Source organism: Esox lucius, chromosome 11, assembly GCF_011004845.1.
Source record: "Esox lucius isolate fEsoLuc1 chromosome 11, fEsoLuc1.pri, whole genome shotgun sequence".
NCBI classification, from domain to species: domain Eukaryota; kingdom Metazoa; phylum Chordata; class Actinopteri; order Esociformes; family Esocidae; genus Esox; species Esox lucius.
In genome coordinates, this window is record NC_047579.1 from 5,394,784 (window position 1) to 5,412,748 (window position 17,965).

At 41.8% G+C, this 17,965-nt stretch overlaps 2 protein-coding genes across 3 annotated transcripts; both read right to left on the reverse strand.

Moving 5' to 3' along the window:
* Positions 1–1,092: 1,092 nt before the first annotated feature.
* syt5a (synaptotagmin Va) lies at positions 1,093–13,532 on the reverse strand. 2 transcript variants are annotated; one of them, XM_013140711.4, is made up of 10 exons: positions 13,253–13,526; positions 9,584–9,747; positions 9,154–9,168; positions 7,328–7,506; positions 7,077–7,166; positions 6,489–6,656; positions 5,783–5,950; positions 3,467–3,584; positions 2,799–2,932; positions 1,093–1,967 (listed from the first exon to the last, which is right to left on the reverse strand). In XM_013140711.4, the coding sequence occupies exons 2-10, from the start codon at positions 9,735–9,737 to the stop codon at positions 1,758–1,760; spliced, it is 1,236 nt and encodes a 411-aa protein (XP_012996165.1). In that variant the 5' UTR covers positions 9,738–9,747; positions 13,253–13,526; the 3' UTR covers positions 1,093–1,757. The 2 variants fall into 2 exon arrangements, with proteins under 2 accessions (XP_012996165.1, XP_012996166.1); XM_013140712.4 differs by lacking the exon at positions 9,154–9,168 and having other exon boundaries at positions 13,253–13,532.
* Positions 13,533–14,354: 822 nt separating this feature from the next.
* On the reverse strand, positions 14,355–16,487 carry LOC105008973 (ferritin, middle subunit-like). The gene is made up of 4 exons (XM_010868351.5): positions 16,206–16,487; positions 15,797–15,943; positions 14,989–15,114; positions 14,355–14,714 (listed from the first exon to the last, which is right to left on the reverse strand). Exons 1-4 carry the CDS (start codon positions 16,305–16,307, stop codon positions 14,559–14,561), a joined length of 531 nt encoding a protein of 176 aa, XP_010866653.2. The 5' UTR covers positions 16,308–16,487; the 3' UTR covers positions 14,355–14,558.
* Between the last annotated feature and the right edge of the window lie 1,478 nt (positions 16,488–17,965).

Consider the following 17,965-nt stretch of genomic DNA (forward strand, 5'->3'; position numbering starts at 1 on the left):
TAGAAATAAAAACAGAATGCAATGATGTGCAAATCATTTAAACCGTATTTTTAATAGAACATAGTAAAAAAAACAACAGATTCAATGTTTAAACTGAGAAATGTTATTGTTTCTTGAAAAATAAATGCCCACTTTGAATTTGATGCCAGCAACACATTTCAAAAAAGCTGGGACAGGGGCAACAAAAGAATGGAAAAGTTGTGTGATGGAAAAAAAACCTGGTGGAACATTTCACAACTAATTAAGTTAATAGGCAACATGTCAGTAAAACGACTGGGTATAAAAAGATCATGCCAGAGAGGATGAGTCTCTCAGATGTAAAGATGGGCAGGGGTTCACCACTCTGTGGAAGACATTTCTCAAGATTAAAAGAGTTTATGGATCTCATCATGCATGGTACACAATATCATTAAAAGATTCGGAGAATCCGGAGAAATCCAAAATTGGATGGCAATGATCTTTGGGCCCACAGGCAGCACTGCATTAAAAACAGACATGATTCTGTAGTGGAAATCACTGGGTGGGCTCAGGAACACTTCAGAAAACCACTGTCTGTGAACACAGCACGTCACTGCATCCACAAATACAAGTTAAAACTCCACCATGCAAAAAAGAAACCATAAATAAACAATATCCAGAAATGCCAGTGCCTTCTCTGGTCTCAAGCTCATGTTAGATGGATTGAGGCAAAGGGCAAAACTATCCTTTGGTCTGACAAATCAAAATGTGAAATAAATAAATCATTTGGATATAATCATGGATGCCGCATCCTCCAGACTAAAGAGAGGGACCATCCGGCTTCCTATCAGCTCACAGTTTAAAAGCCAGCATCCATGATAGTATGGGGATGCATTAGTGCACATGGCATGGATGACTTGCACATCTGTGAAGGCACCGTTCATGATGAACTGTATACACAGGTTTTGGAGCAACATATGCTGCCATCCAGACCACCTCTTTACCGGTTACCGTACCCCCCAAAAAAGGGTTTAAATGAAGCTATCCACCAGTCACTTCTGAGCCCTTCGTTCACCCACTGCGCCCTTAGTATTGGTCTGTCTGTAACGCTGAACGAAGAAGCAGGACACGTGCTGGGAGAACGGAGGACATTTAATAAAAGAACTAGAACCAAACATAACATGAACTAGATCACAAAGACAAAACAGACTAAAGTTACACAGGAGTGAAACCCAAACAAAGACAAGATTAAAAATAATGACCGGGATCAGGAACACAGATGAGACCAATAATGAAAAACAGGTGTCCGTGCTCCAAATGAGGGAGAGAGGGCGACTAACCTGCCGTGCCAGGACGTGACAGTATCAGAAGGAAAAGCATCCCAAATGTGTCCAGAACTAGACTGTAATAACTTGTACACCCACATGACAATCCATCAGGTGTTAGGAATAGTTTATTTAGCTATTAACTACCTGTTCAATAGGCAAACCAGAGAAAGCTTTCAGTTACTATGGATTAACACACACACACACACACACACAATACTCGCACACAAAAAAACACAAAACATTCAGCCATCCTCAGAAATTGACATCATAATGGTCCAAGTGGCCACAATGGTAAAAACATACAGTACAATTGTAATAAGAAATAAAGGTCAAATTCCTTACGTTCTTTTCAATAGGGAATAATAAAAGAGAGTCCACAAAACATACAATGGGAATGTAAACCCAGCCACACAGAGGTACAGGTGGGTTGTATTAACTACCGTTGTTTAGTGTTGAGGTGTGGGTGTGCGTTTAACGGATGGGTTTTTTCAGGGCCTCATCCACCTCCTCTTCAGGTAGTAAGGCATGCCACTGGGCCACAGGGCGTCTGGGATTGGCCAGCATGTCTGACCAATGGCGGAGGCCCACCCCTGAGGCACCATAGCCGATCCAAACCTTCCCGATGGCGTCGTTGCTGCCCAGTTTGTCATAGTCGTACACAGTGACCAGCACTTGGACTTTCTGCAAGTGGTAAGAGAAAGGTTGAAGAGAGTGACATTTAAGAAGTAGGACAAAATCTAAATACCACAGTGCTTTTGAAAATTCATCCGGAAATGGTGGGAGAGTGTAATATTCTATTGAAACTGCAGAAGATACCTTAAACATGGCCTAAACTAAAGACACAACCACCAAGAGAGAGATGTTAATCTTAAGAAAGTTTGGTTGGCGTGCCCTCCATTAGCTTGCTCCACCCTACCTCTTGGATTCTATTCCCCAATACCAACCCCTCTAGGTCACTCCAATCTACTACAGCTGGTCACCTCATTAACCCCAGGTCCAAGCTGTGGATCATTGGAAACATGGCTTTCTATAGGACTGCTTCAAGTCTTTGGAACTCACTTCCACTATCAATCTGTGACTCTGAATCTGTTACCATCGTCATGCACCACCTCCCCATAGCCCCTAGCCCTTCCCTCCCCATAGCCCCTAGCCCTTCCCTCCCCATAGCCCCTAGCCCTTCCCTCCCCATAGCCCCTAGCCCTTCCCTCCCCATAGCCCCTAGCCCTTCCCTCCCCATAGCCCCTAGCCCTTCCCTCCCCATAGCCCCTAGCCCTTCCCTCCCCATAGCCCCTAGCCCTTCCCTCCCCATAGCCCCTAGCCCTTCCCTCCCCATAGCCCCTAGCCCTTCCCTCCCCTTAGCCCCTGCCCTTTCCCTACCCCCTGCCCATTTTCCCTCCCCATAGCCCCTGCCCAAAGACGCTTTCCAATGACTTTTAGAGTTTGCCGTGTTTATGATTTTTATTACGACTTTTAGAGTGTATGGGTTTTTCTAGAGGAATTTTTTATACATACTTGTATCTGACCGAAAGGTATCTCAAAGCTGAAGCTTTCGTTGAAGTAGGGATTCAGAGTGTTCTGTTTAACTGTCGTCTTCTTCTTTTTCAGCCGCTTGCCTTGGTACTGTAACACCACTTTGACAAAGGGGTCTGGTAGAAGATAAATGGGGGAGATGTTTGTTACAGAAAGAGGTCAAACATTGAAGACTGGATGCATTTGCATCAGCATCTTTGTTGGGGTTTCCAGTGCTTTAAGTTTAATGGCAGAAAAAATGTTGGTGAACAGATTTTACAAATAGGACAGCATGGCTGGGATTTGACAGTGTGATGTCACAGCACTGGTTGGAATTGGCTAGGACAGTGTGATGTTAAAGCATTGGTTGGAATTGCCTAGGACAGTGTGATGTCACAGCATTGGTTGGAATTGCCTAGGACAGTGTGATGTCAAATCATTGGTTGGAATTGCCTAGGACAGTGTGATGTCACAGCATTGGTTGGAATTGCCTAGGACAGTGTGATGTCACAGCATTGGTTGGAATTGGCTAGGACAGTGTGATGTCACAGCATTGGTTGAAATTGGCTAGGACAGTGTGATGTCAAATAATTGGTTGGAATTGGCTAGGACAGTGTGATGTCACAGCATGTCAAGGATTGTCTAGGATAATGTAAGGACTAAAGGTTCACCTGACAAGCCTCCACAGTCCATTGCCTTCAGGTGCTTGGCCTCCATGATGTTGATGGTCAGTTTACCGGCTGTGGGGACGTAGCGCAGAGAGATACAAATGTCCCCAAGCTTCTCTTGCTGTGACCGAAAACAAACACACAGATAACTGTATTTGAATGGATAAATCAATATTGTTTTATTGAGCAGAAAGCAGACACACACTAAGAAATAACATTTGTTGTCGAGGTTATTTACATGACATTACACTATGTAATCTATTTATTAACCTGTCAAAGCTTTCAATACAGTTTGCCAGAGGCATCACCAGGATCACAATACATTCAGGCCTTCGCCCCCCCCGCTTCGCCCGGGACAGAGAGTACAGGGTTTTGAATGTACATGCAGAACATTTTGATGTACATGCTGGCGTCCTACACGTCTACATTGTCATAATGCATGATCAGAATTATAGATGAATAGGGGCTATTTATTTTATTTTTTATTATCTTTGGTCAATTTGAGATCCGGGGCTATTCATAAAAGATCAGAGGCTATAGTCCCGGACGCCCAGGCCTAACGACGCCACTGCAGTTTACCATTTCATTTTGCTGGAAAAACTAACAATACTAGGTTTGGCCTGTTATGGAAATTTTGAACTAAGGTGCATTTGAGAAATGTCTGTCTTTCTATTGACTGGTATGTAAATCTGTACTTTGATTGTGACACACATGACTATATAATATCAGAGGATTATTAGGTATTTGGGCCATGTCCTCCTGCCTAGAAGAAGGATGTATTCTTTGTCGTCCTATACATGTATGAATGAGCTACTAGTTAAAGATGCCGAGAGGGGTCTGGTGTTTGAATAGGAGACATCCTTGACCGGCACGGGCGGGTTAGAGGGGTACTCGTAAATCTGTATAACCCTTTAGTGTCTCTGTTGACTATCCAGACATTGTGTCTCCTCAGGAGTTGAGAAGGATAAGGTGGGGGAAGATAGCATTTGACTTGTGTGATAGAACAAAGGGAAAGGTGTTAGATTGACATGAGACAGATGGCAGCATCTTACCACACCCCTTTTTCCTATGTGATATATACGGTTGAATATGGAGTTAGAGACTCCTCAGACGATTATGTGTGTGTAAGCGGTTGACGCGTCTCTCATAATAGTCTCTGTGCATAATAATTAATAAAACGGTTATAATGTACAAAGAGAACTTTGTCTCTGTGTCCCTTACTCCGAGTGTCGATACATGGAATTACCATCACAGGCCACAAAAATCTGCTTATGGTTTCAGAATAACCTCCATATTAGATCAGTGTCAGTATTAAAACCTCTGGATGCAGTCAATTGCATTTTATTACTTGTGCAAACCTTTGCATGCATCATAATCTTTTATGCACTTCAGTTGGCTTTCACTGGTTACTGTTATTGTTACTGTTGTTTTAGGCTGTACAGCAGAAACGTCCATATTATTAGAGTAGATCTTCTTGTGCCAACTGAAAAAACGCAATATTTGATAAAACTATTCCTATCCCTTGAACCTGAGTCATCACTGTACACATCATTACAATTTTTCATAGAGTTATGATGTTTATCTGCTATCTTTGTTTTCCAAATGCTCTCAGTCTTTATATTCAGGTTTTGGCATCCTATAGTGGATTATTGTGCAGGTTTTGGGTATTGGTGCTTTTGAAGAAACATATTCTAAATGTTCTGGTTATGAGTAAAAGTCTATATAAACAGATTGGTCTAAATTGGAGCAAAAATATCTGCTTAATTGTTGAGGAACATGGTTACAAGATGCTGAGGAATCACTAGTGAATAGCTCAATAACCATTTTCTTTCATTTTCATAAAGTTTAATATTAACTTCAAACGCATATTTTACCAGGAACAGGTGTTCCCTTACTTGGGGACCTATAATAATGTGTCTAAGGTTTGGACATTTTCTTCTAGAGTAGATGTGTTTAAGACTACTGAAGAAATGCTTTGGGACAGGTTCATAACCTACAAAAGGGTTCTTCACAGATCCTAAAATGATGACTTATGGGCTTGCTCTAAAGAACCTTATTTGGTTTCAGCTTGCATTTTTATTTTTGTTAGTGCAGCCTGACAGCCTTCCAGACAGACAGGCAGACAGACATGATGACCAGGTAGAATCTAAGCACTCTGACTCCGACCAGGACTAGGTTTAAACAGTCTCTGGACTCAGCCCACATGCATTTCTTAATTATTACAATTTATAACTGCTGATGTAAAAAGGGCTTTATAAATACATTTGATTGATTGAATTTGATTGATTGACAACTCAACCAGACTGTATTCATTCTCACCTCCTCTTTCTCTCCTCCAATCAGATCCCTCCATTCATGGAGCGGCTGAGCCAGGTCTACACTGTTCATTGGGATGGAGATCTGTCCAATCACATCGTGCTTACCGAAACGATCAAAGTCAAAGACCTGAAGTACCAGAGTCTGTCCGCCCAGCTCCTGATATGGGATCTGTATAGGGACAAGCAGATAAGGGAGGAGGAAAGAGTGTTCAATAGCATTACCAAAACCTCTGTGCTGAATTACATGGAATCAATAACAAAAGAGAAGACAGAGACACCTTCATTGAATCTCCTTATATGACAGAAAAAACACAAATAAAGGTAGTCTGCAGGGGATTTTTGGTTGTTATGGAGCATTCACATGACACGCAATTACCACATCATGTGGGTAAACCATCATAAAAGGACATATAGTAGTGAGTGCGTCCACCAAAGCTGAATGCCTTGCCCAAAAATATCATAGAAAAAAACCATAGAGTGGCTGTACTCGGAAGTGAAACAGTTTCCACATGGACTGTCATCCTAACCACACCATCAGTAGACATGCTGTTGATGATGCGGTTTGATTAGCATGTACATCCTGCCTTGGGTCTGTGTCAGCGCATGCCAAGTATCATGTGAATGCCCTGTTCGACTGTGTCACAACCCTTTTTTTACATGCTTTTATACTATGTTTAACGTAATGTTCTCCAGGACAAAACACTGACTTTGAAGATGAAAGTCTCGTTGAAGACAGGGCAGAGGTTCTTGCGCTGGACTTTGGTTTCAAATTTCTTCTTCTTGTCTGGCAGCATGTAGACTTTAACGTAGGGGTCAGATGTGCCGCCCATGTCCATGGCTGGCAGGTTTTCAGCCTGTAGGATACCCACAATCAGCTGGAAGAGGGAGCAAAGAGAAGGCAAAGGTCAGAGGGTCGACATGGCCTTCAAACAAATTTTTTCTAAATAATTTTTTACAATGTCTGTAAGACCTAACAGCATTGATCATTTACACAGATTTAGATCAGCTACAGTGGATATAAAAAGTCTACACACCCCTGTTAAAATGCCAGGTTTTTGTGATGTAGAAGAATGAGACAAAATAAATAATGTCAGAACTTTTTCCACTTTTAATGTGACCTATAATGTGAACAATTCAATTGAATTGTAACTGAATGTGAACAATTCAAATGAAAATCTAAAATAAAGAAGAATAAAGAATAAAAACATCAATAGTAGACATCTAGAAAACATCCAGTCATACATCAAGAGAGCAAATATTAACATGCAGGGTCAAAAATACACACACATACAGACCTGGTTTTCGGTGAAATTGTAGTCCAGGGTAAACTCCAGCTTTCCAAAATTTTCCTTCTCCTCCTCCTCTCCTTCCTTAGCCTCTCCCTCCTGAAAACCACATTACAGGCCACAGAATGATTCCCAGTTCACACATCTGTGCTAAAGACTGGAAATTACTTCAGGTCAGTTCCAAAAAAGTTTAGATACCTTAACCCATTACATCAATCACCAACTTGCCCCCCCACCCAACCTCCCCAGACTTATCTCACCTTGCCCTCCTCTCCTTCGCCCTCTCCCTCCTTCTTTCTCCTGCCTCGACCTCCTTTCCTCTCGCGTACTTTCTTGGGCTTCTTGCCTTTGTTTATGCACTTTTTCCAGATACAGAAGCCCAGACAGGCCACCAGAGCCAACACCACCACCACTATGGCTCCTATTGCCCACATGGGCACTGGGAAACAGATAGAGGCCTTATGTAGCCTTACGACATGCACAGTACAATATGGATTGCTCTTATGTAATCTTATGACATGTTAAAATGCCAGGTTTATGTGATGTAAAAGAATGAGACAAAGATAAATCATGTCAGAACTTTTTCCACTTTTAATGTGACCTATAACGTGAATAATTAAATTGAAAAACTAACTGAAATCTCCAAGGGGGAAAAATGAAAAATACAAACCTTACAATAACCTAGTTGCAAAGTGTGCATACCCTCTTATAACAGGGGATGTGGCTGTGTTCAGAACTAACCAATCACATTCAAACTCATGTGAAATAGAAGTCCTTACACACCTGTCATCATTTAAAGTGACTCTGATTAATCACAAATGAATTTCAGCTGTTCTAGTAGGATTTTCCTGACATTTTCTTAGTTGCATCTCAGACCAAAAGCCATGGTCTGCAGAGAGCTTCCAAAACATCAGAGGGATCTCATTGTTGAAAGATATCAGTCAGGAGAAGGGTACAAAAGAATTTCCAAAGCTTTAGATATACCATGGAACACAGTGAAGACAGTCATCATCAAGTGGAGAAAATATGGCACAACAGAGACATTACCAAGAACTGGACGTCCCTCCGAAATTGATGAAAATACGAGAAGAAAACTGGCCAGGGTGGCTTCCAAGAGGCCTACAACATTAAAGGAACTGCAGGAATTTCTGGCAAATACTGGCTGTGTGCTACATGTGGCAACAATCTCTCGTATTCTTCACATGAATGGGCTATGGGGTAGGGTGGCAAGATGGAAGCCTTTTCTTACAAAGAAAACATCCAAGCCCGGCTGAAGTTTGCAAAAACAAACATTAAGTCCCCAAAAGCACATGGGAAAATGTGTTATGGTCTGATGAAACCAAGGTTGAACTTTTTGGCCATAATTCCAAAAGGTATGTTTGGTGCAAAAACAACACTGCACATCACCCAAATAACACCATACCCACAGTGAAGCATGGTGGTGGCAGCATCATGCTTTGGGGCTGTTTTTCTGGATCCGGATCCGGGGCCTTAGTCAGGGTGAAGAGAATTTGTGCAGTTCCAAATACCAGGCAATTTTGGCACAAAACCTTCAGTCATCCGTTAGAAAGCTGGAGATGAAGAGGAAGTCCAAATCCACAAAAGCATGGCTTTACCAGAAGTACATTAACATTTTGGAATGGCCCAGCCAGAGCCCAGACCTGAATCCAATTAAACATCTGTGGGGTGATCGGAAGAGGGCTATGCACAGGAGATGTCCTCGCAATCTGACAGATTTGGAGTGCTTTTGCAAAGAAGAGTGGGTAAATATTGCCACGTCAAGATGTGCCATGCTAACAGACTCCTACCCAAAAAGACTGAGTGCTGTAATAAAATCAATAGGTGCTTCAACAAAGTATTAGTTTAAGGGTGTGCGCACATATGCAATCAGGTTATTGGGAGATTTTTCTTTTTTCCCCTCAAAGATTTCAGTTTGTTTTTCAATTTAATTGTTAATGTTATAGGTGGAAACACTTCTGACATAGTTTATCTTTGTCTCATTCTTTTACATCACAAGAACCTGGCATTTTAACAGGGGTGTGTAGCGGGGATTGGTAAGCATAGGTAAAAACAAATATGAACTTACTTTTAAGTTTGTGGTCTGTGATGAGTGGAGGAAAAGCAGGAGTGATAGGATGAGAGGACATTATGAGAAACTAAATGAAAATACATACAGTTTGAATGATGAGCCGAGTAAGGTAATGTAATATTGGTGATGGTTTCAAACCGAGCAGTTTGAATCCTGAATACTGATTGGATGATAGCTGTGGTATATGTATGCAATAAAGCATGAGGGGGTGTGGTACATGTGTGGTATATTGGCCATATATAACACCTCCTGTTGCCTTATTGCATTAGTGTACCATGAGTACAACATCACATTATTTTTACTGTTTAATTGCGTTGGTAACAGGCTTATTATAGCAGAAAGGAATCTTAGGAGAGTGTACTGTATTGTCTTCTGCCCAGTAATTCAAAAGCTACTTTTCAATGTTCAATGTGTATTCGCTGCTCACTTGGCAAGTGGGTGAGTTCATTGAAGAACTTGCTCTTCATGTTTTTGAACTGGTGTTCAGAGTGGTGTGTGGAGGGAGGGGCGGGACCCGGTGGAGGCTCTTCTCTTTCCTCAGCAGCCCGACGGGCCCGCGTCTGCACACTGGCCAATCGCATCGCAGCTTAGCTAAACGGCGGTGGAGTCAAAAGAGCAATCACTTTAGAACCATGTAATAGTGTAAGAATTCCAATATGGCAGCCATTTTTCCCGAATCCTATTAAGTACAGACTGAGGTGAGACATGAAGTTAGGGTTAAGGTTCCTTACCCCAACTCCAAACACATTTGCAACTGATGGTTAGGGTGTGGAGTTGTAGTTGACATTTAAATATCAGTCAGGTTGCCAAAATAGAGATGAGATGTGACTTGATTGAGCTTGGTTAGGGTTGTAGGGTTTGAGCATAACTGAGGGGCGTTTCCCCTTTCCGCTCTGTAGGGAACCCCCATGGCTTGGTATTGTATGTGAGGTTCAACTGGAAGAAAGTGAAGTAAGCGGAGGAGCAGGCTGACAGCATTAAAGTTGACAGATTGGGTGAGAAAAATCAGTTGTCAGACATTTACACAAATGTTTCTGTGGTCCTATGGCTCTGTATACACCGACGCATCTGCTTCAAATTCTTCTGTTTACTGGTGGTTTGATTGACCTGATGTAGTCTACAGCTCAATGTATCACAATCATATGATCACTCCATGGAAAAGGCCAAGCTCCTCCAAAAGCACACTGTTTTAGAAATTCGATCTCACCTTGTCTAAAGGTGAACCCCCTGTCCAAGACAAATCACCACCAATCCCAATCAGAATGATGTACATGTGTGTAACAGGTCATTTGGAAAGAGGGGTGCACTGCTCGCTCTGTTTCAATAAGCTATAATCACATGTCACTCTTAGGTCTTCTGAACCAGTGATTTGTTTGCATGTGTGACTATTCAGCTGGAAAGAATGCACCCTTAAACACTGAATTAAGCTGGTAAAGTATTTTACGTTTCTTTAGGTACACCTATCCATGTATTGTCTAATGGCTCATGGTGTCTTTGTTGTTTCAGACAGATCCAACAAGTTTCTAAGTTGTGTAGTTTACTATCTGAACAGTCTGAACACTGACTTCCATATGTCATTAGCGTCACTGTCCTGACCTTGCTATGAACCAGGGACTGTAGACTCACAGACTCAGGGGATTACTGCCTCTCTCCTCTTTCTCTCCTCTCTCTAGTTGTCCCTTCATCAAAGAAAATCCTGAGGGATAAGGCTTTTAAACTGCTTACAATCTTTCTCCTTTCATCTCTCTCCCCCTTTGAATTGTTTAGAAGTTATTATCTAGCCATTTCTGACAGTATACCCCTCACACTACCACATGTACTTCCTCTGCTGGGGAATGAGCCCTCATCAATGACCCAATCAGTCTCTGCCTCCCTGAGGCATTTTGTCTGGTTTCTCTTCTCATGTTCCAATCTTTCTCCTGTTTATATCCCTCAACATTATTGTATGCTCTCACGCTTCACCCTGGTTCATAGCGTGATGATATGTCAAGGTCCTTTGCCCACTGGGTTCATCACTAATACCCCCAGAGTCCATGGCAGGCCGGTTGTTTAGCCACACACGTCATAGACCTGCTCTGTTACATATGCCTACTTCCTGGTATTATGACACACACACACACTTGGCCCCTCCTATATCTGCTGCCCTCTGCTCACTGCACAGACGTAACAAGATTAATTGCCAAAGGTAATCCCCAAATCCCAGAGCTTAACCAAATTAGGGACAGTTCAGTTTGCTCTCTACTCCCGTTCCTCTCCATCCTAAACCACTCATACTACTAAACATCCTATAACATAACCTGCTGTCACAAAGTTAGGTACCGCCTAGTTATCAGATAAACTCGTCATATTTTCAGAACAGTGTCTGATTGGTGTCTAGTCGCATTAGCCCGTCCAGCAGATATGCTGAATGTCCCAAGGAGGTGTAAAGATTTTTTCTGACCTTGGATTTATGTGTTTATGTTAATGGAGGTGTGACAGGTTTCTGCCTAATAGGCTTGCGGCTGCCCCAGTCAAGGTCAGATACACACATGCCCACACACTCCCACCCACACACACAGTGTGGTTTGAAATCGAGGAAGCATATGGTCAGCCACCACTTGTCTTTCACGGTGGTACACTAAACTGATGGTCGCAAAATACAGGGAGTCGGGGCTGCACTGTAGAGCAACGTAGTGGCTTCTAGTGGCCGGAAGACAGTTTTACTGGACTTCCAGCCTTTCAATGTAGTAAAATGGGTGGGATTTCCAAATTGATTTTGCTTCATCAGTCTGCGTCGTTGCACAATTGCTGGATGGGGCAACTGCACACCCTTGACCATTTTCACTCCCCCATTTTCGGGATACTCATATTGACTGGTCTGCCATTAGCAGATTGGACCACCCAAAAATGTAACTTAAATATTTACATTGATAATCTTAACATCCATGACAATTCAACCAATGGATCCGCTGAGAAGAAAATAGGCACATTTCATACACAGAGGCAATTAAATGTGATTTACATGATTAGTCCTAAACAGAAAAAAACAACAGCAGGCATATTAGAAATACATGTACATTTAGACAACAGTAAATTGCTTTTAGGAAAGTGATTTGGCATTATTCCTAGTACATTTCTGTCTTATGGGTTAGAAACCCAAGGTATTAAACCATTACACTGTTTTAACACATGGACTGGACTGACCAACCACACACAAACTCACATACAAACATTCACATGCAGACATTCTTGTCAGATGAACACTAAAGAAGGGCTGCTACCAGAGTTCTTTTTACTATTCATTAATACTCAGATGGTTTCAATTCACTACGTCAAAGTACTGCAGAAACGTTTCTTGGCACTACTCTTTCTGTACTCGTCTTCGTTTAAACTCCTGTCTTAATACGTATTCATGGGATTTTAAGGACTCACTGTGTAGCAGACGTGATGAACTACATACAATTACTTTTTGGTTAGTATGAAGTTGGGGCCCTAGGCTACAATAGCCCATTGACCAGTGAAATTAATTAGAAAAAGACCACCTATCAGACTAGAATAGACATCCCATAATGATGTGTAATGATACAACCTAAGCAGATATGGTAAAACAATTTAACGTTTAACACCAAAATAAGCACCACATTCAAAATGTATATTGTCTGGTTGTTAGGCACACAGGGAACTTTGTAGCAAGGGAGGGAGCAGCAGAAAAATGCACATACATTAATAATACACATTTATATAGTGAAAGAGAACTGGGATAAACAAAAAAAAGGATAGTAATCAAACTGTCACCAACTTTACCAATGGCAACGGCTGAGCACTTCATGCTTAACGGCTTGGAGGCCTTTCGCTAAACTGAACAAAATGCCAGAAAATAAACAGTTGTTTTGTGAACATGTCAGTTTTAATATATCTATTACTCAGAGATGGTATTGTCCCCACATAGGTTAACCCTCGGACATCTTGTGCCACAGGCCTAACCGCTTGGTAGCAGATTTACCGAACAGAGCACAGGGGTTCGAATGACCTCTAGGTTGTCTAGGATGCTACTTTTACATTACATAGGGAAGAGCACAGCTACACGAAGGTGCACACACACACCAAGAGAACTCACCCGACAGAAATCCCCAAATTAACCCAAGCGTCTTCGTTTTGTAAAAAAAAATACAATTCTGGACACCTCCGTGTTGCAGAGAACTATTGTGCTGCACACCGCCCCTCTCCGCCCGGTTCCCCCACTGGTAATCTCCGTTAATATCCCTGTGCCAACTACTTACCGGCCAACTTAACAGCCATTGCGCTCTCTCTCTCTCGCTTGCCCTTGCTCATGTGAAACACAACAAACCTGACTTCCCCCAAATTAATCTTCATAGCCCCATCTGTTTGGTCAGCTGTTGTTTCAAGCCTGAAAACCATTGTAAATTGCTGTGAAGTAAATCAACGGAAATTGCTGCAGTGTAATATAGGCCACAATCAGCTTGAACGGAGCCATTTAGAAGATAATTTGCAAATGTTCAAAATATTGTTGCAATGACATTGCCATGACAGCAGCATCAAGCGAAATGGGAGACAGTGGGGGGCTATGGATCCCAGCCAAGAAGGTGAAAGGCCTGTTTGGGCCAAATAGTCTGCACTAAAACAGAATGTGAGACTCAGGTAAGACCAAATATTTAAATGACACCAGTGTCAGACAGTGCTTAATGGGCTGTAACAGGCTTTAATGTTCAAATCCCTTAAACACAAAGCCAGTTGTAGCATTGTAACCCTTAAATCAGTTTTATTAGACACTGCCTTAGTCAATTTAGGATGAGGTATTATGAGAAACTGCAGGCATTCCCCACCTCACTGATGTAGCCTTTTGAATTGACACCATTACAAGGTAAAGGGCACCCCTCTGTGGTCATCATAATGTCTAAATTACAACCATGAGACCATTCGTTGCTCTAGTCTAGACAATGTTTCCCAGCCCGTCTTACAAGCATGCTTTGGGTCCCTCCCGGCTCAGTCACACCTGATTCAAGTGAACAGCTCATTATCAAGTCCTTCTTGAGCGTCATCAGGTATGTGGGGGCAGGCAGAGATCTACAACATGCAGGGGGGCATCCAGGAACAGGGTTGAGAAACACTGCTCTAGAGCTACAACTGGCAGGTATACAATTTCCAACAACTGACTGGTGTTTGGCTACAGGGCAGCAACTTGCATTCACAGACCCAAATCCAGCTGAAAATATTTTATTGAGTAAACACAGATGACATGTTGACTTAAACTGTTGGATTGTGTTAAACAAACAATTCCATTTGTTTTTACAAACTACACATTACAGCTGTTTTGCACCAGTAAATAAGCTCCAGGTTAGATCAATCCTGCAGGAAAGATCAGAGAAACAGCTGTGCTGTGGCCTGTAAGGGAGGGCTGTAGTTTAGCTCTGGCTCCCCAGGGTGTGCTTGTCAAACAGGTACTCTGCCATCTTGTTGTTGGCTGCATCCATCTTGGTGAGGTTGGTGATGTAGTTGCCCAGCTTCTTAATGGCCTCCACCTGCTCATTGAGGTAGTGGGTCTCCAGGAAGTCACAGAGCTGAAGAGGGAAAGGTCAGAGGGGTGGTAGAATGATCTTCCTACAGTAAATGACCATGACATGTTGACTTCTGTACAGAAGCATCTCACTACTGCACCTTCTATACATTATGTTCTAAATCTGTTTAAGTGATGAAAGGCACAAGTGATTTAGGCCATTGGGTTCTTAGGAGGCATGTCACGAGCCTGCCTCAGACAACCTGATCAGCCTCTGGGACAGCCCTACAGTACAGGATTCTGGAATATTTCATGGGAATGTCAGGGACATTACTTACATGGGCGTCCACCTTCTCTGACGATATCTTGTGCAGGTCCAGCAGGGCCTGGTTAACTTTCTTTTCTAATTGCAGAGCACACTGCATGGCCTCCAGACCATTGACCCACTCATCTTGCTCTGGTTTCTACACAGGAAAGAAAAGCAGTTAAACTTCCAACAGTTGTTAGTGTCAAGGGTAACATTTTCTGGGGATAAAGAATTGTCATACATGTGAAAACCCATGGAAACCAAAGCAGCCTTGGCCATTGTTGTACACATGAGAACAGCAGAATATATTTAGTACATTTTGAAATTAGCTGGATAGTGTTTGGGAGACAAGTTGGAACAACCTACACGGTCATTGTTTTGAGGTTGTGGCAATTGCCTACACTTGAGTTACACACTCCAGCCCATCTGGAGTCAAAGGACTACTGTAGTGTCTGGCACATATGGCGTTTAAATGGAGGGGGTGGGCTAAGCCCCAAAGGTTTTGTGATCCTAGCAACGCATCTGGCAGTCGGAACCAAACAACAGCTTTGAACTAGGGAGCAAAGCAACAATTATCCTCAAAGCGCGCGCCCGCGCGCGCGCCCGCGCGCGCCCCCCCCCCCCACCCCCCCCCCACCAACCACAAGCATGCTTGATGACCAACATATGCAAGGGACCCGGTTTGGGAGTTTGAAAATATGGTCACCCTATATTTATTCCTTCAGTTCATCTCTGTTTAGGAAGGAATATCAAAACCAGAAGCCCTTCCGGAGCAGACTAACCAAAGAAATGTTTCAGTAAAATGTTGACAAAGCTGTTTTCTATGCCCAGGTGCTCACCTTGATGTCCTGCAGGAAAATGCGCCCACCTCTCTTGTTCTGGAAGGAGAGCAGTTTGTCAGCGTGCTCACGCTCCTCATCGCTGTTCTCCTTGAAGAAGTGAGCGAAGCCAGGCAGAGCCACGTCATCACGGGAGAAATAGTAAGCCTGGGTGGACAAGACAAGTGGCGTAACAACCACAAACATGACAAAAAAAACATAGGCATGACAAAAAAAGTATAAGAATGAAGACATGCTTGTTAAAAAAAGACTAATTATAATAATTAATGTAACCACATTTTACCCATCCTACGATAGATTTCAACCAGAATTGAATATATAGCCAACCTGGATAGCATAAGCCTATAAAGAAACGTAAATAGATGTATGCTAAATGACAAAATACCAATTAAAGTAGCCGTGTTCTTACCATTGAAGTGTAGGTGTAAGAGGCATACATCTCCATGTTAACCATTCGGTTGATTGCAGCTTCGCAATCGCGGTGGTAGTTCTGGCGTACCTGAGACTCCATTTTAATTGATTTACTTTTTATCAAACCTAACGTTACAAAAATAAACTTTCTATACGATTTCAAGTAATGTTATATATCAGGAAACCTAACAGAACAGGTCGAAGAGTTCCGTTCAATCACTGTTGAAGCAAGAACTTCCTGCATAATACGAATAAGACCGGTCTCTTGCTCTATTTATTGTTACAAAAGCAATGCGTCATTGAAATCCAGCCAGGTGAGTGAAATCAATCTCACAGGGTACAACCAATTAGGCTCTGAATTTCAGCAGCAGGAAATAGGCGGATCTTTTTATTAAGGCAAATACATCATCTCATTTATTCACATGACCTCACGGTAGCGACACAATATCACTGAAGTGAAACAATTTCTGCGTATATCAGTGCGAGGGTAGCAATCTGGAGCGGTTATTGTTGCAGAGGTTGTACGTTTCAGGCTGTTTCTGAATCAGTTCGAAGATGTTAACTGTGAAAGGTAGAAATAGTCCTAGGTCACCATTTACAGATGATTAAGTAATTGAACTTTTCTTATACATTTGAAGCAGTTCTGTAAATATTTGCTTAATAGTCAAATAGTCAAAGTTGAGCCTCTTAAACTACAGATTCAGTACCCATTAGCAACAAAAATAAATGGCTCATCCCCTGGTCTTGGGGGTTTTAAAATGAATTTAAAATAAATGATTTGAAAATCATGGAACATTTTATATACTATATTAAAATATGATATAACATATTATTTACTATATTTCAGTCAATAGTAGAACAACATAATTTTGAACCACTAAAGGTGTTCCCGTAAAAACCTTTCATGAGAAGAAATCCAATCTGAACTCCAATAAAGCAAATAATTACATAAATGCCTAAAAGTTTTTTAAGGGCAGACATCTTTTAAAGTGCCTGGTCTGTTACTTTGACCTATTATTCTACAATGAAGCTTACTTTATTTTTGAGTGTAATAAAGTATTTGTCTAGGATTCAATCAATCCTAAATTTGTTTAAATTTGTGTAAATGTGCCCAGTGTCTAACTCTTTTCTAACTCTTTAGAGTGGAGTTATACCTTTGAGAAAGGATGCTCTGAAAGTAATTGCAGGTTATGGTTACTGATTGACAAAATAAGTGTAGTTTTGTGGTTCCACACCCTGACAGGCTTAGGAGAAGCAGGTGTTAACAAAAGTTTGGATCAGAAGTACACAAGTGTGTTTTGGAGTTTATACTATTTCCCATGGTGTCATGACCTGTCTGTAATATGAGCAGTGTTTGGTCAGGAACTGCCCTTATATATTCAGTATATCAAGTTCTGAGAGGGTTTGTTCTGTGTTTATTTCTGCCTTGTCATTGTGACTCAGCATTCTGGAGTCTCAAGGTCACTTTTTTGTTAGTTGATAATGGTAGATGCTGGTTCTCATGACTGGAAAATAAATGGTAATAAGGAAACAAAAAAGTTGAAAAGGAAAGTTTTGAGTGAGGAACAGAAGGGTTCAATTTGCAGTGGTCTCTTAATTTTAACCCTGGAAAGGAAAGAAAAAGGTGCAGTGGTCTCTTAATTCTTTCCGGAGCTGTATGTAGGTTGTGTTTGAGTACATACAGTGGGGAGAACAAGTATTTGATACACTGCCAATTATGCAGGTTTTCCTACTTACAAAGTATGTAGAGGTCTGTAT